We start from the raw sequence: 24,581 nt of genomic DNA on the forward strand, positions 1-24,581 counted from the left end.
ACAAGAGGTGAATTCAAAAACAAACTTAATTCATTATATTCGCTTGGCACAATTGCAATTCAATTTTAAAAAAATAATTGTAAAATACTGAAACTGACCTGAATTCAAGTATAACGGTTTCTTCAACAGAAACATTATCAATGCAATAAAACATTACACGGAATATATAGAAGCAAAACACCTTCTTGAGTTTTTCCTTAAATTTCTGTGTTTTTTAAAATACAGTTTTAATGCCAACAAGACTCACAATTGTATTTTTAAAATGAATATTATTGCATTGTTTTTGCATATCTTGTGGGACAGAAAATGCAAAGTTACTGATTCCTGTTTCAGAAGCAGAGACAGTGATGTGTTTTTGCTCTCAAATGGCCCTGGATTCAGATCCCCCCAGTTAACCCAGAAATGGGGGCTGCACACTCACTGGGCGCAGGGCCCCTGCGTGGGCGCACGTACACACGGCTGACACACGCAAACAGACAACCCACTACATGCGGATCACACTCAGAGACTCTTGAACACGCTTCCTCTCTTCCGGCCACCCATATACCCAGCGTGTGTCACCCATCAGTCACCCCTCAGTCACCCATCTGTGCAAGACCCTGTGAAGTGCATTGCTGATTACCTTTAAATTATAAAACCAATCAAAAACCATGTTTACTACCTATGGAAACCATACCAATTACTGGGCATACACAACGTCTGGTAAAACTCTCCCACGTGGCTGCAAGGACCCTCCGTAGGAAAAGGAAACCTCACCCGTTTAATAACACCATCAAGCCGAACCCGATTTACATTTGCAAGAGTGAAAACAGTAAGGTGGTGGCTACTGAACTTCGTAAACACCCCTCTTCCTCCCCTCCTCCTGGGAAAATAAAATAAAAAACCCCAAACAACAAAATGAAAACTATAACATGCTGTCAAGAGAAATGTCAAACCACAGGACAGAGGAGCGCTCAACAGAACCCAGCTCCTCCTCGCTTTGTCCAGTGCTGGCTGCCTCTTCCTGCGGGCAGCGCCGCTCCCCTCGCTGCCGGGCTGGGCTGCTGGGCCGGGGCTGGTGGCCAGTGAGGGGAAGGTGATCCTGATGTAGGTGGGCGGGCGGCAGCAGGCGGCTGGGGGTGGGGGTGGGCCAGCTGCCTCTTGGCCAAGCGCCCTCCCTCCTGGCTCCCAGCTCCTGGCCTCCTGCTGCTTGCTCTTCCCTCTCTGGTGGGGGTGGGGGGTGGGAGTCATGCCTGCCTCCTTCTGCAGATCCACAGGGCCCTGGCTCTATGGGGACAGTGAGGCTCGTACACAATATGTGCAAAATGATTTTTGTACAAGCAAAGTTGAAAGACACCCGTTTGACAAAGGTCCTTTTCGGCGGGGGCTACCACAGGAAGCTGAGGGTCTCTTTGGGGCCCAAGGTGAAGGCTGGCTCCTGGCACAGGGCTTGCAAAACCGCAGGAGAGCAGGCGGCCTTCTCTCGCTCCCTCCCTGACCCTTCCACCTCCTCCTCCTTCTCCTCCTCACCACTCTGCCTCCTTGGACACAAACTGGGGTTGCTGCTTTTCTTCCCCCCAAAAAGCTGACTTTCCATACCACCCAACTCTGTGTCTTGTCCCAACGAAATGAATGAAGACGCTGTTCCGTTAACTCCAGGTCACGAGAACAGTGAGGCACTTCTGAAACGAACCCTTTAGGAACATTGAGACAAATAAAAAACCCAGCATCTCCCAGCCCAGCTCCTACAGGCTGCTGACGTAGGCTCTGCTGTCCTGCAGCTCCTCCTCGCTCCTCTGAGGCTCCTGGCTGGGCCCACAGGGCCCGGGCTCCTCGCCCCCTGCTCTGTCCTGCCCCTGGTCCCTGCAGTTAACAAAAGGTAATAGGGTGCCGTTGGGGCTCTGCTGGGTGCCCCCACTGAGGATGTTGTCTGCAGCGTTCTCCATCTCCTCGATGGTCATGTCGCAGGCGTCAGCCAGCTCCTGGGTTGTGACCTCGATAAACTTGGGATCTTGGGCAAACTGCCCCAGTCCTTCCGAAATCAAGACCTGAAGGGGGGAGGGCCATGAGGAAAAACCAAAGAGGAACATTATTCCTGCAGCTCAACTCTTCTGTTTAGGGTTAGAGCAAAGGACTTCTGACTGGAAACTTCAGGAGTGTGTGCGGGCGTCTGCGTGCGCGTGTGAGTGCATGAGTGCGTCCTGGGGTGCTCAGAGGGAAGGAGTGAGGTTCAGGATGTACAGGCAGGAGGAGAGACCTTTTGGCTGGGGTCCTCAAAAACTGTTACAAATACATGAAAACTTGGCTCACCGAGGGGCTGCAGGGGGTAGTCTCACAGCAGAGGGTTCTACCCTCTGCCCTGGTCTGTTCTCCTCCCTGGCATCCCATATTATTCTTTCCGAGAAACCTTCATTCTCCTTTGGTGAAACTGTTTTGCCCACTGCCCATTGCCGGTCTGTGGGTGCGGATCCTGAGTACGACGTGTGCAAACACAGCGCTTGCCCCTGCCTCCTCTTCTGCCTCTGCTGGGAACGGCCAGCGGGCAAAGCCGAAGCTCCTCCTCCTTCCTAGAGGCTGCTTCCGTGACTGGCTTGGGGGAATCCACCAGTGGCCAGTGGGCAGGGGAGCAGTGGAAGGAAGCACGGAATGCTTTTCTCCAAGTTCTGTTAGCCCTGCTCCCCCATTACTCTCTATCTTGCATAATTTTTCTCCATCACTCCACCCTCTCCCAGCATCTTATTACCTGTTTTTCCTCACCAGCATGTGAGCTCATCAGAGCAGAAACCCTATTCCTTAGAGGTGGCCCCGCACCTAGAACACAGTCTACGCATGGCAGGTGCTCAGTGGAGATGTGTGGACTGAATAAGAGGCGACAAAGGCACGTGAAGCACAGGGGTTTGAGTTAGAAGGCACTTGGGAAGTCATCTGGGTTAGCTCCCCACCTCCTGCGACAGCCTGATGACTGGACAGGCATCGTCTCTGCTTGCACATGTCAAGTGATGGGGGCTCCCTATTTTACAGGAAAGCCCTCCTTTTGGAAAGGTCGCCTGTGTTAGCTACAGTCTGCCTGTCAGGCTGATCCAGGTGCTCCAGTCCTGCATGCAAGACCTCTTGTCCAGGACACAGAAGCCTTACAGGATTGAGATGCATGTCAGGGCTTCTTTATTTTAGTCCTCACCCGAGGATATGTTTTTATTTTTAGAGTGAGTGGAAGGGAGGGAGAGAGAGGGAAACATTGATATGAGAGAGAAACATCAATTGATTGCCTCCCATATGCACCCTGACTGGGGAGTGAACCCACACCCTTTGGTGTATGGGAGGAGGACGCGCCACCGGCCAGCGCGGCGTATCACGGCTTCGTTAGTCACCTCCTCTCTAGGTTTACTTCCCCAATTCCCTCAGCCAGTTCTCACACAAAGTGGTTTCTAGGGACCTTGCCAACCCAGTCATCCTCCTCTGGGACTGTTCAGGGCCGAGCACGGTGGACCCGAAGGTGCTCTTGCTCTAGACTAGAGGCTCTCAACTCTGGCTGGGCATTAGAATCATCAAAGAGTTTTTTTGTTTTTTTTTAAATACCCATTTAATTGGTCATAGGTTTCCAAACCTTCCCCCCCCCCCCCCCCCCCGGTTATTCTAATGAGCAACCAGGCTCGGGAGTCAGACATGACTCTGTGTGCACACAGGCAGCCCACGCTCACAGCTGGGGCCGGCTGGCACGCCCGGGGTGCGTGGGGAAGCCCCGCGGCTTTCTCCGGCTTCCCTGGCCTGTGGTAGGGATGTGCCGCTCAGTTTCTCCCTCCCTCTGAGTCAGCCCAGCCCCAACAGAAGTCCAGAATTCCCTGCCTGCCACGCCGTCCTGCTGCCGGCTCTGACACTGAGGGCCTCTCAGGCCCGGGGACTGACATCCAGTCCACGTGGGAGAGAGCCGGGGAGCGTTTCTTGATGCTCCATGCAAAGGGCCCTGCTGCCTCGGGCCTTTCCTCCCGCCTGTGCCCTGCTCAGCGTCACTTACTGCTTCCACCAGGCTGCTGGCACTGCCGTGGAACTGCCTGCCCCAGGCCCCGGCCTGGCTGGGCACAGTGAGGGACACCGGCCGGGCTCTCCGCGGGGCGCTGCTGCCCGCCTCGCAGGGCGTGGGCTCCCCCGACCAGGAGCCGCAGTGGACGGATGGGAAGCTGCTGTTGAGTTTCTCGGTGGACTCGGTTCCTTCCAGCCGAAGGGTGGGGATGGGCTGCGGGGGCCAGCCTCGGCTGCTGGGCGTGGCCGGGGGGGTGGCACACGGCCGGGGGAAGGTGGTGGGAGAATGGCTTCTCTGGAGGAGGGGGCTCAGGCCCGCCACTGCCAATGCCTGCGGACACACAAGGAGCACGGGTTACCGAATGGTCCGGCCAGAGGCAGGCCTCTCAGCAGCTACTGCTTGCAGCTGGTCCCAGCTGCCTGGAGCTCATACACCACCATTTCACCCATCTGAATCCTACCTCATCAAGACCCAGTGTGAATTTAAACCGTCCTAAAACGCATCTTCTGATGATCTCAGTCTGAAGTAACCCTGTCTCCTCTAAATTCCAAAAGTTGTGATAGACTGGCAGGATCACCTGCCCATCAGCACTGGCCCCGCCCCATCAGCTGTGGATTCTCCCCCTTTGGCTTCCTGGTCAGTTGACTAGAGAGGATGTGCCTGTGTCACCTGTACAACCACACACAGTGCCCACTGGCTCCCTGCCCTTTGGGCTGATGTGAGGTCCAAGTGAAGGAGGGTCTGCGAGATAGCACACTGTGCATCCAAGGAGCTAGACAAAAGCAGTGCTTACTGTTTCAGTTTTTACAATTAATCTGGCCAGTAACGATGTCTTGCCAATCTCTAGCTCACCTTGTTTTTGAGCTGTTGTTCAAACCTCACACTGTGTCGTGATTGAACTATTTACAGGGCTGTGTCCTCTGCCCCATGGTGCTTGACTGTCCTGAGGGTGGGTCGTGGTCCCCAGGTGAGCTGCTGCAACGCCTGCTCTGATGTGCTGTATCCACGGGGCAGTGGCAGCGTGGGGGAGAGCCCAGCCCGAGAGGCAGAGAGAAGGGGGCACTGCCACGTGAGTGGGAGGTAGTAAATGAAGAGGAGTTTCTTGCCTTCCAGAATGATCGAACAGATGAGTGAAATAAACTTTCAGAAACCCTTGAAACTATCACATACGGTGTCCCCCCGCAGCCTGCCAGCTGCCCATGGCCACTGCTCTTGACGGTCCCCAGCCTGGGTCCTGGGGCCCTGGGAGATAGTACGCATGCGGGCAATGCCACACAAGCTAAGCAAAACAGTGCATTTCTTTAAGATGAAATAGTGTCAACTTAGCCAAGTCACATTGGCCATCTTATCTATACAATAAAAGCCTAAGCGACCATTATGGTGGAATGACCAGAATGACGGGTTGCTATGATGCGCACTGACCACCAGGTGGCAGATGCTCAATGCAGGAGCTGCCGCCTGGTGGTCAGTGCGCTTCCAAAGTCTTGGGGACTTTGTCTAGCCTACTGGGGAATGGCCAGTGGCCTGTCCCAGAAGCTGGGCTCATGGCTGGCAAGCAAAGCGGAGGTGGTGGGAGCCTCTCTCGCCTCTGTGGCAGCACTAAGGAGCAGCGAGCCGAGTGGTAAGGAGCAGCGAGTAGATGGGCAGTAAGGAGTGAGGGGTCCCGGACTGCAAGAGGGCGCAGGCCGGGCTGAGGGACCTCCCCCGCCCCCCTGACCAGTGCACTAATTTCGTGCACCAGGCCTCTAGTGCAGATCATAAACTTTAATCGGCAGTTGAATGCCTTTGTAAAAAAAAAAAAAAAGGAAAACATAGGCCTGTGGTAAGGGAGTGCATAATTAAAGAGGTAAAAAGTTTAGGAAACTCTAGGTTACAGCCTAATTTTTCTGGAGGTAAGAGAATGCCTTAGATAATTCTTTGAGAACTCCATTAGTTCTGAGATAGTAAGCATTTTTGATGCTCTTTGGATTTTACACTGCAGAGTCATCCGTGCTAAAAGAAAAATGTCAACTCTCCCTGGACCCGTTTTCCTGGGAAATCACTCCCTACTCCTGACCATGTAGCTGGCTGGTTCTCTGATCATTTCTGTATTTCAGTGGATGGATTTTTGTGCCGCTCAATTTCCAGGTGTCTTGCAACTCTAGGTAGAACCCCATCTGCTTGAGTGCCCTATGGTATAAGCCAGTGTCTTGGGGGTCGGGGACACCTGTGCCACTGTAAGAAGAAAGCTCAGGCGGAATCCTGGGACCGTGTGGGGCGCTCCTGCTCACCAGTATTTCCTAGGTCTCCACCTTGGGAAATTTCAGACTTTGTTAAGGCTCCCATTTGAGTAGAAAACGCCCCTGCCCTGGGGCTGCTAGGCCAGGGGTGGGGATGCGGCAGCGGTGTGAGACAGGGAAGACTGGTGACTTGGGGACTTTGTCTAGCCTACTGGGGGGTGGCCAGTGGCCTGTCCAAAGTGTGGGCTACCTGGTGATGAACCAGGTGCAAGGGCAGGACTGTCTTCTGAGAGATGTCTCCCCCTTGATTCTTCTGTCGCTTCAGACATTCTAGGTGGAACGAGGCCCTCCGACCTGCAAAGGAGCCAAAGAACCGGGATCAGAGCAGGGAAAGGAGACTGGGTCTGGGCCGATTCGGGCCCAGGGAGGGAAAAGGTCTGTATACACCTCCCCTTTACCCTTCATCTTCCTCTGACACATACCACGTAGCCAACAAGCCCTGCCCTTGGAATTCCCTCTCGTCGCTTTGGAAATCTGTCCAGCCTACTGTGTGGGGTGGTTGGAGCCAGGCCACCGTGGTCTCTGTCACCCTGGGTGGCTGACCAGTCATCTGGGGGTGCCCACTGGCTGCCACATCTGAGAGCGAGGTGCGTGGGCTTACCCAGGGAGGCAGAGCGGAGGAAGCCCCTCTTTGGAGATTGCCGGGTGTCCCTCCTGTCCTCCGGCGGCGCCAACTGTCGGCTTTCCTCATCCTGGTAGGAGAGCCTGGAACAGAGAACTCCTGGGGCTTGCTCCTGGAGGCTGAGACATGCACCCCACAGGGACAGCTGCCACCCCAGAAGGCATTTCCTTTGCTTCTCAGGGAAGGGAGCCCCCACGTTGTGCTCCCAGGAAGGTTTGGGGAGGGGCAGCAGGGACGCACCACCCAGGGCCCTGCCCTCTGGCTTCACAGACGCTTCCAGCTCCTCACACACAGCCTGTCGGCTCTGAGTCCCGCACCTCTGATCGGAGGCATGAGGGTGCTCTTGGGTCAACGTTGTTGAGAAAATTGGGAAGAAATTCTAGGCCCACAGGTTCTTTCCAGGCATGGCCCGGGCTCCTCTCCTCCACATGCTGATGCTCTTTACCATGACTGGTCCCTACTTCACCCCAACTCCCACCCCTTCCTCCCTGGCCTGCCCTCCCTGCATCAGCAAGGGCACCACGCAGTCACCCTGTGGACAGCAGAGCTGGCACGGACCCGGGGCCTCAGGCCAGTGGTCCCTACGCCTTTCTGATGGGACTCACAGGTGAGTGTATCTCACACGGTCCGTGTACACACACACACGTGACCGAACTAAACATCATGAACCACACTCACCGTCAGGCGCTGCACTCTGACAGTTTCCATTCTACTTTGGTCCATCCTATTTCTTTCAAAATGTCAGTTGCAGGCCACTAAGTTGACTTCACTACCCCTGGTGGACTCAACGGTCGCTCCGAGGTTGCACCCTAGCCCGTCCTTTCACAGAGGACGCCACCGACTCTGCTCCTCTGGGACTCGCGTCCTCGGAGGCAGAGACCGTGTGCCTTTCTGCTCCCTGCTCCCTGACTTCCAGCATCTGCAGGTGTGCAGGGAAGTTTTGGAACCAAAACCTCTAAGCCTTTCCTCACGTTCTCAGCCTGGTAAGCCCTCCCTGTTATATTCTCTTCTGATCCAAATCGTACCCATTCCTGAGGACCCAGCTTCTGTTTGACCTTGTGCCTGGCGCCTGTTATGGTCGCCTTGACTTTGACCTTTTCGGAATGCCTGTACTCCTCGCAGTTGTGCGACTCTGTGAGCATATTAGTTAGACAATCTCCATGTTATTTTCCTCTTCGGAGATCATCTTAGCTTCCTATCGAGTTGGCAAACTCTCCCTGAGTGCGGCGGCCAGTGTATCCATGATCCAGCAGAGCACCCGATAAGAGCCAAAACGAATGGAAGCATATGCTTTTCCTGATTTCTGAACTATGTGACCATGTATTAATTTGCATTCTCTAAAGATCTAAAGGCTAAAAGGGCTGGCCCTTCCTTATTATAAAGTGCTTTCAGGAAAGCCTTTAAAACAATGCATCTTAAACTTTTTGAATGCAACCCACACTCATAAATACATTTTACGGGACTCTGCACACACATACATTGGCAATTAAACAAATGTTTCACAGAATGATACTTAGCTTTGTGACATTGGATATGCTATTTTATATCCTCTTATTTTATCCTAGTCTGTGCTACGATGTGCTATACTTTCTTTTAAAAGTGCTGATCATAATGAAGTAAATGTCACAACCTCCTAATTGGTCTAGATCTGCAGTAAAAAAACCCTTCTCTTAAAAAATTCCAGCTGACAAAAATCTCAGCCCCCATTTGCCAACAGTGCCCTCTGCTGGGCAGCTTTATTATAAGTAGTTTCACGGACATTTGTTTAATGGTCAATACATGTCTGTGTGTGACTGAGTCTCACTATAACATATATTTATTAGTTGGTTGCACTGTAAACAATTTAAGAAACAGCGTTTAGAATTCTTTTCTGAAAGCACTTTCTTGTGAGGAGGGCCAAGCTAACCCGGGGATTGTGTGTGTCTGTGTGTGTCTCTGTGGGTCTGTGTGTGTCTGTGTGGGTCTGTGTGGGTCTGTGTGTGTCTGTGTGGGTCTGGGGCTTCTGTCCCTAATTAGGTGACAGATGCCTTGCAGGTGCTCTTCTGACATGTGACCTCTTTCCCCTTCCAGATCTCTCCCAGAGGAGGGACCCCAGGGCCTGCCTTCCACCCAGACCCCTCTACACATGCGGGCCAGCCGGGGCAGAGGCCACAGGGCTCACTTGTCTGTGGAGACCAGGCTGGGCTCACTGCAGTACTCCGCGTCGTCACCCATCTGCGCGTCATAGGTCTCGTCCTGAGAAAACTCCTCCCGACACACCATGGCTATCTGGCTCTCCCGGGAGTGGCACCTAAAGTGTCCAAGATGGAGAAAAAATCAGGAACTGCCAGCCCCCTCCCCTTGCTCAGCAGTACGGCATCACACGCATGTGCACACACGCTCACCCACAGCAGCCAGGCCCCTCCTGCGACCGATCGCGGAGGAAGCACAGGACTGGGGTTGTGGTTCCCTGTGGGAAGGGGGTTAGGACCAGGGAGACCTGAGTTCTGACCCCATTCAATTACCCTCTGGCATAAGCCTCAGGATCCCATCAATAAAACCGGACTAACATATGCCTGACCCAGAGGCTTGTTGTGAAGAACAAATGAAGCAGTTTGAGATGGTGCTTGGAAAGGAGAGGATCGCCTTTAAGGAAGTGTCCTGGCTGCCCAGGAGGGTCAGGGCAGTTGTCAGGGGGAGGCCCTCACCAGTGGCTGCCCACCCCACAGTCCCAGGGCGGGGCCCGGTGAGCGGGCTGCCCCTTCCCTGCACTATAGGCAGGTGGGCCTTTGGGCATTGGTTGGGCAGAGCTGAGAGGTCCTGGTGTCATGTTTGGCACTGGCTCCCTGGAGTGAAGGCACGGAGAGGAAGGCTCAGATGGCGGCTTTGTTCTTCTAAGCCGGGGGAGTGCGCCTGAGGCCCTGCCGAGCTGAGTCTCCATGGAGCCGGTCAGCACACATCCCTGCCGCGCCACATGTCCCTGGGATTCTACCCCTTCCCTCGGCCAGTTTTCTGCTCACCTGCTCACACCTTCCTTAGCTCCCCTTTCCTGCCTGTGCCGGGCTCAGCAGCCCCTCCATCATTCTTCCTCTAGATCCAGAAAGCCAGGGCCCGCGTTATCCTGACTCCTGAGGCATCAGAGAAACATCCCCCTTCATCCTCTCAGAACTGAGTGCTGGGTCAGCGCCCCAGCTCTGGCCCTGGGACTGGGCGCCACTCCAGAAGGGTCAGGGCAGCTGTCTGGGGGAGGCCCTCACCGGTGGCTGCCCACCCCACAGTCCCAGGCTCTGGATGGGGTGGGAAGAGAGGGACAGGGAGGGAGCTTTGGTGAGGCACCACGGGAGGCGCTGGACACAGGGAATGGCAGCAGGCAGGCAACATCACTCCTCGGGGGCCACTGTGTGCAAGGTGTGCTGGTCTGTCCCCAGCAAGGGCAAGGCCAGCGCCGGAGCCACCACAGCCCTGAGCTGTGACACGAAGGACAAGGGCTCAGAGCTGGAACTTTGGTTAAGTTGTGCCTCTTCACAATGTGAAAATTACTGCCCTGAGTGTTGTTTTTCCCAACTGTGTTGGGAGGTGGGAGCTGACATTTAGGGAGCGCTTACTATGTGCTAGGCGCCTTGCCTGGACCCCGTTTCACTAACAGATGGGTCTGTGGGGAGAGGAAGAAATCCCCAATGTCCCTCCCTACCTCCTCTCTAAAGTGATTTTTACCTTCCTTCCCGAATACAGAACAAAGTCTCATGAAAATTCCCTTTGAAGGAGGTGTTAGTTTACACTGAGGCGCTAGTGAGGAACACAGCAAGCCTTCCTGAAGAGGACAAGGGGAGCAGGGAGAAGATGGTACTAGGACTGAGTCCCCGAAGGACACAGAAAGGGGGGCGGGCTGCAGAAAAGGGAGGGGCCGCCAAGACAGGTGTGGGCCAGCCACCTGGACATGGACATCCTCCTGTGCAAACCAGCCTTTCCGATCAGCACACCAAACCCAGGGCTCACGCTCAGCCCTGCACCTAGAAGGCATCGGTGTGAGTGGGCAGGATCTTAGGCAGCAATGCAGACGGGTGGCCAGCTTGACCTGTCTGCCATCAGACACTGGTAAGTGGTCAGGCCATGTGGACGTACACGTGTGCCGCTGGTTCCTTGAAGGAAAGCAGCTCAGGACACATGCCCATGGACTGAGAAAGACGCTGGGACTTTTCAATTTTTCTCAGCTCAAGGGCAGAAAAGGAGGCTGGCCCAAGAACCTGGCACGCTGGGATCTGCCGCCCCGCTCTGGGGGAGCAGTGCAGCTAAGGGTCAGGTGGCCAGGTGCAGCTGCGTGGCCTCTCCCACCGGCCTGGGGAGCCAGAGCTGCCCACATAGACAGGCATCCCTCTAGGCCAGGCCGTGCTCCCGGAGGCCCAGGGAGCAGAGCACAGGGAGGAAGAGCCGGTCAGAAGGTGGGAGGTGCAGCCAAGACCAGGAATGACGGACCCTGGGACAGACGAGCAACTGCTACAGCGAAGGGCCTCCTGCCACCGAGAGGCCCCTCCCTGGAGGGGTGAGAAGGGTGGAAAGAGGAGGCGGTAACTTCGTTCCCCTTCCACTTGGGGAACGGTGTCTGTGGTGTAGCCAGGATGCAAACATCTTGGGGCTGAGGGGCCAGGGCCTCTGCATGGGCGGGGCTGGGCCCAGAGCACACAGCAGGCTCTGCCAGAGGTGTGCTCCTCAGGACACTTGCTGGCGGTGGGGCCACGCGCCTTCCCTAAGCATGGCTGCCACATGCAGTCAAGGGCAGGACCTGGGAGGCGGCCTGCACCCTGCTCTCTCCCTGGATCACAGGGCAGCAGCATCCACCCCAGCGTGAGGGGTGAGTGCAGGCCTGGGGGCCAAACTCTCCTCCCCCGACCCCTCTGAGCTGGAGTGTGTGAGGCCAGTGCAGGGCCCTGGGTGCCCCGCCCTCGCGCTTACCTCTTGGAGCTGAGCGTCCACGCTGCCTCCTGCACCCGGATGGCGGGAGACAAGGGGGGCCCGTGGCCCTCCACGGCGCTGACCGAGCTGGGGTAGCGGGTGGGGCGGGGAAAGCGGCCCAGGGCAGTGTTGTTGGCATTGTTGATGTTGGCATTGGAGCCAGTGGATGAGTAGCTGCTGGGGGTGAAGGTGGAGTCCACCAGTTTCTCATGGGACGGGGACTCGGTGTCGCCTGGGCTGTTGGTGGCCTTGTTGATGTGCAGCGGGCGCTGCGTGGTGAAGGTCTGGGGGAAGGTGCTGCGGCTGTCGCTTTGGTAGTAGCTGACGTGGTTGCCGAACAGGCCACCGGCCCTCTGCAGGCAAGACAGGAGGGGTGGGTGGAGGAGGACACCTCCGCGGCAGCCTCTCCCCGCAGCCACCGCGAGTGAGGCAAGTTGTCCGCCCTCCAAGAGCAGAGCTACGCGGGGATTCTTCACCCACGGGGCCTGGCAGCTGGAGGGGCAGGGGCCCGTCAGTCCCCCCTGGAAGGGCTGGGGGAATAGTGAGGGACAGGACTTCCTGTGGGAGCCAGCCAGGCTGGGAAGCCACTGTCCTGGGAGTTTCTAATGAGCCTGCGGAAGACTGGGGTTGAGGTTCAAGGACGAGTCTAGGGCACCCAGCCTCCCCTGCACCTGCGAGGTGTGGCAGCTGAGGCGCTGCGAGGTCTGAGGGGCGGGGAAGGGCCAGGGGCTCCAATGAGATTTAAAAAATGGAACTCCAACTGGCTCCCTGGGCCAGAAACCGTGTTAGCCAAAGGATTTACTACCTCTATTATATTATAGCCTCCTTTCCTATGGGAGGGTCTTAGAGATTTCAGATCTGGAACCGGGTTCATTCCCAGCATTCTTTCCTTGTCCTGGGCAAGTGGACCAGCAGCTATTGGCAAGGTTGGTCGGCGGGGTCTGGCAGGGCCGTGTTACCCTGCTGCTGTGTCCCCGAGGCCATTCGGTAACGAACACTTGGCAGTGATGAGAATGAGGATGTGAGGACAGGTCAGCTACAGTCAGGACCACTTCCTCTCGCCTCCCTGTTTCCACAGCCCGGGGACCCGGGCACGGGGCTGGGAGGGACAGGTGTGAGCGGGCCCTCGCTGGAGCTAAACCCAGCTGGATGCCTTTGGGATTAGGCAGGTACCACAAATGAATGGAGAGAGCCGGATGTAAGAGCCCAAGCGTTCCCGTCACGTTCCGTTTCTACTGTGAACACTGAAGCTCAGCCTCCGGCCCAGGGGAGGAGGGGCAAGGCTGGAGGGACCCTGTGACCTGGAGAACACATGTCCCATCGAGGGGACAACTGCCACTGGGCTCCAGCCCTCTGCTGCCATGGTGGGGGGTGGGGGGGGTACAGCCTAACATCGACAGCTTCGAATGCTTTAAAGAGAAGCCAGAAGTCTAGGTTTTTATTTGAATGGGCCCGATTTTCAAATGTTGGCAAACTGAATGGGCCTGCAGATTAGCTGTGGCCCAAGGGCCATCACTTTGCAGCTTCTAATGTACTTTCTCCTTGGAAACATTTCCCTCAGAAAGCGGGTCCTTCCTCCTCCTCCCAGATGGCCTCAGAGCTGCCATGTCCTGGGAGCCCTGGCTTGAGAGGGAGTTGGGCTTGGAAAAGGGGAGGGGTAGGACATGGCTGGTGGGAAGAGCTGGAATCTGCCACAGAACTCGGGCCTTTCTCCCTGGGTTTTCTCGGCAGGACACCAGTCCACCCTCCTGCTTCAACCGAACTTGATTAAGGTGGAGAGTGCTGCTGAGCATCCACCTACCCTGAAGATGTCGTCTTCAGAGGCGGCAGACACAGCCTCCTTCATGGCTTTGTCTAGTTCCTCCTCGGCTGTCAGGTCTCCGGAGATGGCCCGTCGGATCTCGGGCCCGATGTCGTGCAGCGTGCGCAAGCCAGCCTGGAACCCAGAGGGACGCGTGAGCCCTGCGCTCCCCGCCCAGCCACTCACCCGCCGTGTCTCCGCCAGGCAGGGAGCCCCCAGAAGGCACCCACCCTGTGTGTGCTAACCGGGGCGTCTCTGGGACCTCTCTGTCTGGCTCCGAGTGGAAGAACCCAGGCTCGTACCCAGGAGAGATGAAGGCACAGTAGCAGGGGCTGTCAGGGAACCTCAGCCCCACTCCAGAGAGCCTGGGCGCTGTGGAGCAGGCAGGACCATGGCGGGCAGTGTGTGTGGAGGGAACACAGAGGGAAAGGACTATGCTCCCTTCACACATCTACCTTCTGAAGGGACCTGGCCTCCAGCCCACTGGTGAGAGACTTGGACCCTGGCCAGAGGTCAGAGGAAGGTGACCAGGCCTTTCCTTGGGGTGTAGCCCCACTCGCCCCTCACCTGTAGGGACAAGGCGTTCCTCTGGGAGGGCTTGCCCACGAGGCCCTGCTCTTTGCGCTTCTTGAATTTCCGGAAGTACTCTTGGATCAGGAAAGTAGCATAAAACTTGCCGACCGTGACCTCATCATCTGACATTCAAAGAGAGAACAGGGAATTGGAGATGAACAAGGGGAATTCAGTTGGGCTTTATTAATTTACTAGAGGCCCGGTGCATGAAATTCAAGCGGGGGAGAGGGAGTGTCCCTCAGCCCAGTCTGCACCCTCTCCAATCTGGGACTCCCCTGTGGGATCGGGCCTAAACCGGCAGTTGGACATCCCTCTCGCAATCTGGGATCGCTGGCTCCTAACCGCTCACCTGCCTGCTAGCCTGATTGCCCTAACTGCTCTCCCCTTGTGGCCTCATCCCCCTAACTGCTCTCCCCTTGTGGCCTCATCCCCCTAACTGCTCTCCCCTGCTGGCCTGATCTCCCCTAACCACCTTTGCCTTGGCCCCGCCACCATGGCTTTGTCCGGAAGGACGTCTGGAAGACCTAATTAGTCCGGAAAATGTCCGGTCTAATTAGCATATTACCCTTTTATTAGTATAGATTTTTCAGCATCCAAACTTTAAAAATTTTTAAATTTATATTTTGAAGAGCTAGTACATTCACATGGTTCAAAAAGACAAAACTATATAAAAAATTATATAGTGAAAAGCCTCTCTCCCACTGTTCCCATCTGTCAGGTTACCACCACCTAATAGATAAGCTTTTTATTAGTTTCTCGAATATTTTTGCAAAGATTCTTTACGCAAATGCTGTCTGTAAGTGAGCAGTATATTCTTATTGCCCCCCCTTTAAAAGAAAAATACCATATTGTCAAAATTATTTCCCACCTTGCTCTGTTTACTGAGTAACTGACATTGCTAATGTTCTCATTTGATTCCGAAGCTTTAGACCCCCATCAACCAGTCCCCTAAGTGCAAACATAGTTCTGTTTAACAGTGAGCAGGAGGGGTGGTGGAAGGGGCACCTTCCTCCTGTGTAAGTTTGGGATTTTCTTTCAACCAGACAGATTGGGTTGGGTGGGTCCCCTGTCTTGGGAATGAACCATGTGATGGAGAAGCCAGTAAGTCTCCAATGAGAATATGTCATGCCCTGTAAGGAGCCCCTTTGCTCCACCTCCTAGGTCTCTGTGAAGGACAGGGCCTGGGCCTGCGAGTCAGCTGGTTGGGTCAGATCTAAGGGCTTGTGATGGTTCTCCTGCTTCTGGTTGTCCTCAAAGAGGAGCCAAATCCACAGCAGCGATGGCCTTCGCCCTGGCAAGGGCCTCATCCCCACTGGGAGGAAAGACCATGAACCCCTGTCCAGGGTGGTCGGGGAGGAAGTGTTGCAGGGGAAAGGGCTTTGCGCTCTGGCGTCCCTCAGACCAGGTTCGAATCCCATATCTGCTAGGTCCTCACAGCGTAGCCTTGGGCCAGCTACCTAGTTTCTAAGAACTTTGATTCTTTGAGCAAACGTCATAGAAACGTTATAAGGAGGAAATAAAATACTGTATGTAAGCCGTCAGGTGCTGCCTGTCCATCTCTATGACTCCACTTAGTCCCAGTCCTGCCTTCCCTCTGGGAAGTGGCTCTCAACAGGGGTGGGTGTCACCTTCTAAAAAGTGTTTTGAGGCTGGTGGGTCGTTTTTAGTTGGCACGGTGATTTGGGGTGCTACTGGTACCAAATGGCTCTAGATGTGGCCCTTAAAGCACAGACGTGTTTTGCACAATAAATAATAGCTTCACACTCTTTCAAGTGTTATGATAGGACATCCATGTGGGGGACAACCTGCTTATAATTATCTGAGCTAAGAACCTAAATTCATTTTACAAAGTTTTAATATATCCAGAATTTTCCAGGAACATAACTGCTGTGTAAGTTGACAGAAAACTTTGTTTCACCTGCCCCAATGGAATCTAAGTCTCCCGCTGTCATTGACCTGCCTGTCTCAGTCGGCATGTGTTCTTTGCATGTGCATGTACATAGGTATATGTGCACATATGTGTGTATGTAAAGTTGTTTAAATGTACTTAGCCCTTACTTCAAAACGACAAAAACAAGATGTTGACAATATTCAATCATCTTACTTCCTTTAAACACTTATTCGTTATACGTGGGTGCATACAAGCATTTCTTCAGTTAGTTATAACTTTATATATTGAAAACCATTAGATTTCAATACATTTTATATTAGGTAAAGTGTTATATTAATATTTTGGAAATTACATGTGTGGGGAGGCTGTTTAACCTATGACTCAGGACAGCAGTAGGGGCTGTGGGTGCACAGGGCTGAGCAACATGCCCTGGGAAGGACCCACAGAGCTTCCACCAGGAGGCGCTCTCAGGGCCCATTTATGACTAGAGCCATCAGCCCGGGGGTTTATGGGGAAACCTAAAAGTTTCCTTGAAGTTCTGCCAAACCTCAAGCTTTGAGAGGTCTTGTCTGACTTCATCTGCGAAATGCAAGACTGGACTCGATCTCCAACCCGACTGCCTGTATCTGACTTTGTGGAGGGCGTGGCACCCTCGTCCTTTCTAACCAGGAGGGCCCCACAGGCAGGATCCAGGGAGAGCGGGCTTCCCACAAGCCTAGCAACTCAAGAACCAGGCAAGTGGCGAGCGTGCGGAGAGGGGGAAGCACTTACCACCCGCAGGGGGCACCACTTGGTCCAGCAGCTTCATGCTGGTCCGCTTCCAGATCTTCTTGATTATGGCCCGCAGCTCCTCATTGGCTTGTTCCAGGTTCCCTGAGGGGAGGGAGACAGACACAAGGCTGAAATGATCATCCGACCCTTGAAGGCCCCCTCTGGGGTATGCCCTCAGCATCAAGTGCCCTACAGATGGTCCTGATCCCTTGTTTCTCTCTTTCTCCCCCGTCTTGTGCCCTGTCCAATGCCATTCCTTCTCAGCCTGCTACTCAGCCGGCCAGGGTGTCCCTTCACCTCACACACTGCTTTTCCTTGTGGGCGGCACTTAGGACTGACAAGGCTGCTGGTGCTGGACAGAGCTCAACAGCCATCTGGCGGGAGAGCACAGAGGCTCTTCCCGGATGGCATTTCTCAGGGCCCCCGTGGTTGCCAGGGAGACATGGGTGATCGGAAGAAGAGCAGTCTGCCCAGTGTCAAAGCCCTTTGCTGAGTCTCCTGCGGGGAGCAGGTGGCACAGCCTCAGAGTGGAGGCAGAAATCGGAAGACACTGGATCCTCTGGATCTCCTTTCTCCACTGGCGAAACAGGCTAATGAGGGGCTTACCCCATGCAGCCTCTGGGATAACGGCCTTATTGCCAATGAGAGGAAAGCTGCCGACCTGCAGCTATAAGACAAGATGTAAGATGCCCCCAACCTTCCTCCCACCACCACTGATATATGCACCCCTGCACAATCCCTGGACTGTGACCAGAACAGATTTCACCCTGTGAGTAGGTTATATTACATGGCACATATGACCCTAAGATGGGGAGGTTATCTAGGTGAGCCTGACCTAATCACATGAGCTCTTGAACAGTAGAGAGTTCTCAGGTACAGACTTCCAGTATAAAATAAATAAGGAATATAATGTACAGCTTGGTGACTATAGTTAATACTGTATTGCACTTTAAAAATTGCTAAGAGAGTAGATCTTAAAAGTTCTCATCACGCCGTAACTGGTTTGGCTCAGTGGATAGAGTGTCAGCCTGCAGACTGAAGGGTCCCAGGTTCGATCCCGATCAAGGGCATGTACCTTGGTTACAGGCACATCCCCAGTAGGGAGTGTGCAGGAGGCAGCTGATCGATGTTTCTCTCTCATTGATGTTTCTGACTCTCTATCCCTCTCCCTTCCTCTCTGTAAAAAAATCAATAAAATATATTAAAAAAACAAAGTTCTCATCACAAGCCCTGGATGTGTGGCTCAGTTAGTTGGAGCGTCATCCTATACACCAAAAGGTTGCGGGTTCAATTCCCGGTCAAGGCACATACCTAGGTGGCGGGTTTGGTCTGTGGTTGGGGTGCATATGGGAGGCAACTAATCAATGTTTCTCTCTCTCTCTCTCTCTCTCTCTCTCTCTCTCTCTCTCAAGAATGAACATAGCCTCGGGTGAGGATTAAAAATCAGTTATCATCACAAGAAAAATATTATAACTATACATGGTGATGAATGTTAACTAGCATTATTGTGGTGATCATTTTACAACATATACAAATATCAAATCACTAAGTTGTATACCTGAAACTATTATAATGTTATATGTCAATTCTACCTCAATAAAAAACAAAACAAACAAAAAAATAAATGTATGAAGGGGGTCAAGAGGTGGAAGTAGCGAGTTCTCTCCAGCTGGGAGCAGGAGTGAGGGAGATGGTGGCGTGGGCCGGGAAGAAAGCACACACTGTGTTATGAACTGAACCGAGAGAGGCAGCCTCTGGGGCTGAGTGGTCCCAGCAGGGAGCCAGCCCTGGAACTGCAAGAAATGAATCCTGCCAACAACCTGAATGAGCTGGAAGTGGGTTCTTCCCTGGAGCCTCTGGAAGAGGACACATCCTGGCCGCCAATATCCTGTGGGCCTTGTAAGGCCCTGAGCACAGAACTCAGCTACCCCATGACTCCACTCCTGACCTACAAACTGGGAGCCAATACCTGGGTGTTGTTTCAAGACAAGAAGTGTGTGGTAATTGGTTATGCAGCAATAGGAAACCAATACTGGCAGACCTCTATGATATTCCGTTTTAGACCACCGCAATAAAGCGAATGTTGCAATTAAGCCAGTCACAATTTTTTTGGTTTCCCAGTGCATATAAACATTATGTTTATACTATACTGTAGTTTATGGATTGTATAATAGCGTTATCTATATATATAAAAGCCTAAGTGACTGTTATGACCGGATGACCGGATGACCAGCCAGTAGCTATGATGCACACTGACCACCAGGGGGCAGACGCTCAATGCAGGAGCTGCCCCCTGGTGGTCAGTGAGCTCCCACAGCCAACCTCCCTCGGCTGGCCAACCTTCCGTGGTCCCTCCCTCCGGCTGGCCCCCACTGGGACTGGGTGAGACAGCCCTGAGCGGCCTGATCGCCAGCCAGGCTGAGGGACCTCACCTGGGCATGAATTTGTGCACCAGGCCTCTGTGTCTATATAAACAATGTAAATACCTTAACAGAAAAATATTGCTAAAAAATGGTAACCATCAGCTGAGCCTTCAGCAAGTCCTAATCCTTTTGCTGGTGGAGGGTCTTGCCCTATCTGCAAAGAGCAATAAAGCGAGGTCCGTGTGCTGAATCGCTTAGTGCTACTCCGCAGGGAGGCAGCACGGGCCAGAGCTGGTCAGGCTGCCTGTGCTGGAATCCGCTCTGTGGCCCTGCCAGAGAGGTTTCCTTTGAAGGAAGTCCAACAGGAGCAAGCAGAGGTGGCAAGGAGAGTGGCAGACACCTGAATCCCCTGTGAGAATGTCGATCCAAACAGCACCTGAGCCAAAGGGCAGTCTTGGCATTCTAGTTGTGGAGGGAGTCCTTTGTGGTTATGCTCCCTTCCTGGTAAGGTAGCAAGTGGTTTCTGACATATGCAATGAAAGAGTCCAAATTAATGCAATGCTCAAATATACTTATCTTATGTAGAGGGTTGAATAGCGTTCCCTCCAAATTCATGTCCACATGGAACCTTGGCATATGACTTTAGCTGGAAATAGAGTCTTTGCGGGTGTGATTAGTTAAGGTGAGGTTGTACTCATTAGGTGGGCCCTAAATCCAGTGTGACTGGTGTCCTTATCAGATGCGGAGACGCACAGGGAAGAAGGTCAGGAGAGGACGGATGCAGAGACTGGAGTGAGGCAGCCACCAGGAGCCAGGAGAGAGGCATGGAACAGCTCCCCCTCAGAGCCAGACGGGCCCCCCGCTGACACCTTGACTTTGGGCTTCTGGCCACCTGAACTGTGAGAGGAACCATTTCTGTCCCGCCTGCTACAGTCTGCTACCACAGACTTAGGCAACAAATCCATCTTCCAAAAGAACTTTCAACTTTTTTTCAGGCCTCAGTTTATTCTCACGGTTAGCTGTGTACCTGGGGAACGTCACTAACAGTTGTTACGCATCATCTAAGTATTTAAACATATCTTCCTTCTGCACCCCTAAGTTTTGTGTGGCTTGGGACTGGTTCTCTGAAGAAGGTGTTCATTTCTGTCCAATTCCTTCCATGCTCAAAAGTCTGAAGGGTAATGACTGGTGAAGACTTTATCCTCACAAATTGAGGTGCTTTCTCACACTTCTTTCTAGTGGCTTCTAAGAACTTGCCTTTGTCTTCTAGACTTAAGAAATGAACACTTTGGGGGAGGGTTTGTCTCTGATAAAGGTATGCCCCTGAGCTGGCACTGTGGGCTCTTTGGTAGCTATTCCTTTGTTTTTTTTTTTTTGTTTTTTTTCAAATTTCATGTTATTATGGTAAGAACACTTAACATGAGATCTACCCACCACACAGAATTTTAAGCATACAAGACAGTGCTGTGAGCCACAGGGACAATGCTATGCAGTAGATAAATGTCTTCGTGTTTCAAGTTTCCTTTAATTGCTGACTGCAGTTCCCATGTGGCTGGCTTCTCCCGCCCCCGAGCGCTCATTTCCTGGAGCCTGGCCACGCGTCCTGGGTATTTTGGAGCAGCCTTTGGCACTGTCAGCGGCGGTTGGTATTCTTTAGCTGGGGCTTGGTTTGCGCTGACAGCGTGTCTTCAACAGTGAGGACTCTGGCCTCCGTGCTATTCGGTCCTCCAAGGAATGAAAATGTATTCCCTCAAGCTGTAAGTACTGCACAGTATTCCTTCTCACAGTGATTACATCTCCTCCCTTAGGGAAGGAAACCTTTCTTCCTGGACGTAACTGTAATAGTCATTGTACAAATTTGGAAAGTGACAGAAGTAAAGGAAGAAGGTAAAAATCACTGCTCATTCTCCAACTCGGGGATAAACATTGTTAACATAATAAACGCCCTTCCAGCTTTTCTCCTTGCTATACACACAGCGCATTAAATGTGTGCTCAGTAGTTCCAGTGTGAAGAACAGGCCTGCTCACATCCATTTCAGATTGCACTACTGCACTGGCTACCGAGAGTATATTTGTTGTTTCTTTTTAGCTCAGCAGCAGAACTTGAACCATTTGTAATTTTTTTAAAGACTAGCTCATTATTTTGACTCGTGTTTTGATGGCCTGTTTTTGTTTTCTTTCATTTAGGATGTTTCTATTATTTTCTGGAAGGCTTTAACCGAGAGAAGGCACCTCTCTGGGATACTCACTGAAGTGACTCCCCTCATATCAGCTCATTGCCCCTCCTGTTTGACAACGAAGAAGCTTAAGCGGAGAGAGAACGCACAACTTATCACAGATGCGATCTGAGCCAGGTCTCCCTCTCCCTGCCCAGCTCCTTCTGTTGCACCCAGGACGCGTGCCCGGCAGCCCGCACCTCTCAGACCAAAGCATGAGAAGGGAGAGAAGACACACTGCTTCTCTCTGTGCTCTCTTTGTTCTCTGTTTGAGGGTTTCAAACTTCACTTCCTGTCCGAACCCTAATGTGGCGGGTGGAACGTGCAGATTCCCGAGCCTGCTCTGAGCCTCAGATTTGGAGATCTGGGCAGGTGCGTGGGACTCAGTATTTTAAACAAACTCCAGTAGTTGAATCTGAGGCAGGTGGTCTTTTGATTACTCTCTGAGAAACACTCTATAATAGACTAGAAGGTCTTACAGCAAATACAACTCTTAGGTACACTTCATATAGCCTTTTCCGCAGAGTGGTTCAGGAAAACGTATCAATTACACAGACAGCCGATGATTGCAGCCAAAGCGGCTGCAGCCCACAGGGTGCTTTTGTGCAAGCTAGAAGAAGGCGTCCCCCCAGGTGGACACGGGCCCAGGGAGCATGGCCTGCCTAGTGGAGCCCAGGTGAGAGCTGAACCCCTCCCAGGGAGCTGGCTGAGCCCTAGTGCCCTGTGTGTGATGACTTCGACCACAGTCACCGTTTGCCACTATGACCCCTTCCCCACACAGGGCTTGCTTTTTCTTTTTTTTTTTTTTAACCCTCACCTAAGGATATGATTTTATTATTTTTTAGATATTTTTAGAGGGGGAGGTAAGAAGATAGCGGGGGTGGGGGTGAGAGATTGATGTGAGAAACATGATCAGTTGCCTCCCGCACACGCCTCAACTGGGGATTGAACATACAACCTAGGTATGTGCACTGATTGATTCCTTTTTAAAAAAAATAAGTATATTTTTATTGATTTCAGAGAGAGGAAGAGAGAGAGGGAGAGAGAGAAAGAGACAGAAACATCACTAATGAGAGAGAATCACCAATCGGCTGCCTCCCACATGCCCCACACTGGGGATCGAGCTCGCAACCTGGGCATGTGCCCTGACCAGGAATCAAACTGTGACCTCCTGGTTCATGGGTTGATGCTCAACCACTGAACCATGCCGGCCAGGCCCTGATTGATTCTTGTATGTGCCCTGACCGGGGATCGAACCCGTAATCTTCACATATCAAGACAACTCTCTAACCAGCTGAGCTACCCAGCCAGGGCCCACACAGATCTTTTTAACTTAAAAAGAATGTTGAGCATTTGAGAGGCCCATTTACAGCCAATTCAACTTCATTTAGGTGAGGCTTGGTCTTGCTTCAGGCAACACTCATCTTTTTCTGCTTTTTGAACTCTATCCTATGACTTCAAGATGGAAAGCTAGAGTTCAAAATAAATAGGCCATTCAAGAGGCAAAGGAAACAGGAGGAGGCCCCATTTATAACCCCGCGGTGGAGTTATTGCTGAGCCACAGCTCCACGCAGGACGGGAAGGTCCTGGGCCTCTGCAGGTGCCGACCGCCTCTCGGCTGGCGTGCTAGATCCTCTGGGTGGCTCTTCCAGTGCCCTGTGGGTGATTCTTACCTTCTGTTTTGATCCTCAGGGCTGTCCGGACCAGGGCAAATAGGGTGGCATTGAACATGACCGTCCCATCACTGTTCAGAGGCATATTCATGGAGACCAGACGCTGGAGGGGAAGGGGAAGCAGAGCTAGTGATTACAGCAAACGGTTCTCAAAGGACCCACAGAACCACCAGGGCAGGAGAACCCTGGGAGGGAGCCTCTAAACATGTGTGCGTGCGTCTGGAGTGGGCGGGCGTGTAGAAGCAGCAGCCACTGAAATGCATTCAAAACCTGTTCTGGGAGAATCTTGGCTCTGCCACAGATACCCTCACCCAGCTGCACAGAGTGAGGGAGGGATGGAAGTTGTCCCTATTAGACCCTTGCTTCCAACCCCTTCCCCATTCAAATGTTGCTCACGCATATGGGTGTGCTCTCGCCTGGCAACAGAGAACAGCTGTGCGCAGGCATTTGCTGGGAGCCACTTGCCAGCCCACATTCATCTAACGCCCCGATAAGAGAGACAATAACGGGGGATGCTTGCAGGAGAGGCACTTGTCCTTTTTCTGTTTTGAAAATCTACCTCTACATCAGGCTGGGTCAGAGGCTTGCTGACACTGGACAGGGTTGGGTTGCCCGCTCCCCTCCTTCCCCACCCCCAACACTGCTGCCTGGCACTGTGCTCAGCATAGTCCAGGTCATTGAGAGAAAAGGCACCATGAAATTCATTCTGGCGTCTGCTCTCAGGATGTGGTCAAGGATATTATTCGTTAGATCACATGGTGTCCTCCTGTCAATCATAGAGCCGAGAAGGGTTATAATTACTCTGAGTGACTTCTCCAGCGGTCTCTGGGCAGTGCCAGCTCCACCGCAGCCAGGCAGGCCCATCTGGAGGCCCCGATGGGCACTGCAGCCTCACTCATTGCCACTCTTGTTTTCACTATGCTTACCTGACATTTAATATGTGCTCTTTGTTTCTCATATCTTTTACACCCTTGGAAATCTTCTAAAATCTTTTTTTTTTTTTTTTTTGAATGAAGTGGAGGTACAAGTGAGGAAAAACTGAGTAAAACAGAGCACAAGTAGAAGGTTCTATATTCTGTCAATTCTCCATTTTCCATGAGTGGATTACCCACAGAGCTGAATTTTTCTACTTGTGTTTCTTCCTCTGTACAGTTCTATGACGTCACTTCCCTCCCCCCCGCCACCCCCCGCCCCCGCAACCTCTATTCAATCTGTCACTATTCCAACATGGAATCCAGAAGGGTGATCATGAGAATTAAAGAAAGAGGGTAGAGAGTGGAAACCAGGCTCTTCAGCAAGTGCTGGGCTACATGGCTGGGATTACAGTGAGGCAAGAGAGGGCACAAGATAGAAAGCTAGTGAATTAAGGGAGCGCTCACTCCAGGGTCTTGCAAGGGCCACATAGACAAGAGTCGGGTCTAACAGAACCTAGGATGTCTGTCCTCAACATCATGGACTCACTTAGA

At 52.8% G+C, this 24,581-nt stretch overlaps 1 protein-coding gene across 1 annotated transcript in view; it reads right to left on the reverse strand.

Annotated features, from left to right (window-relative positions):
• Window positions 1-1,488: 1,488 nt before the first annotated feature.
• CACNA1C (calcium voltage-gated channel subunit alpha1 C) overlaps window positions 1,489-24,581 on the reverse strand; it is a 592,062-nt gene continuing 568,969 nt past the window's right edge. The window contains exons 40-49 of the mRNA XM_054718756.1: window positions 23,116-23,218; window positions 16,864-16,965; window positions 14,196-14,323; window positions 13,629-13,763; window positions 11,828-12,180; window positions 9,060-9,188; window positions 6,878-6,981; window positions 6,467-6,570; window positions 3,992-4,327; window positions 1,489-2,027 (exon numbers count right to left, since the gene is read on the reverse strand). Of these exons, the coding sequence (XP_054574731.1) occupies window positions 1,725-2,027; window positions 3,992-4,327; window positions 6,467-6,570; window positions 6,878-6,981; window positions 9,060-9,188; window positions 11,828-12,180; window positions 13,629-13,763; window positions 14,196-14,323; window positions 16,864-16,965; window positions 23,116-23,218 (1,797 nt within the window). The 3' untranslated portion in view covers window positions 1,489-1,724. The remainder of the gene's footprint in view (window positions 2,028-3,991; window positions 4,328-6,466; window positions 6,571-6,877; window positions 6,982-9,059; window positions 9,189-11,827; window positions 12,181-13,628; window positions 13,764-14,195; window positions 14,324-16,863; window positions 16,966-23,115; window positions 23,219-24,581) is intronic.

Source organism: Eptesicus fuscus, chromosome 7 (genome assembly GCF_027574615.1).
Source record: "Eptesicus fuscus isolate TK198812 chromosome 7, DD_ASM_mEF_20220401, whole genome shotgun sequence".
Classification (NCBI taxonomy): domain Eukaryota; kingdom Metazoa; phylum Chordata; class Mammalia; order Chiroptera; family Vespertilionidae; genus Eptesicus; species Eptesicus fuscus.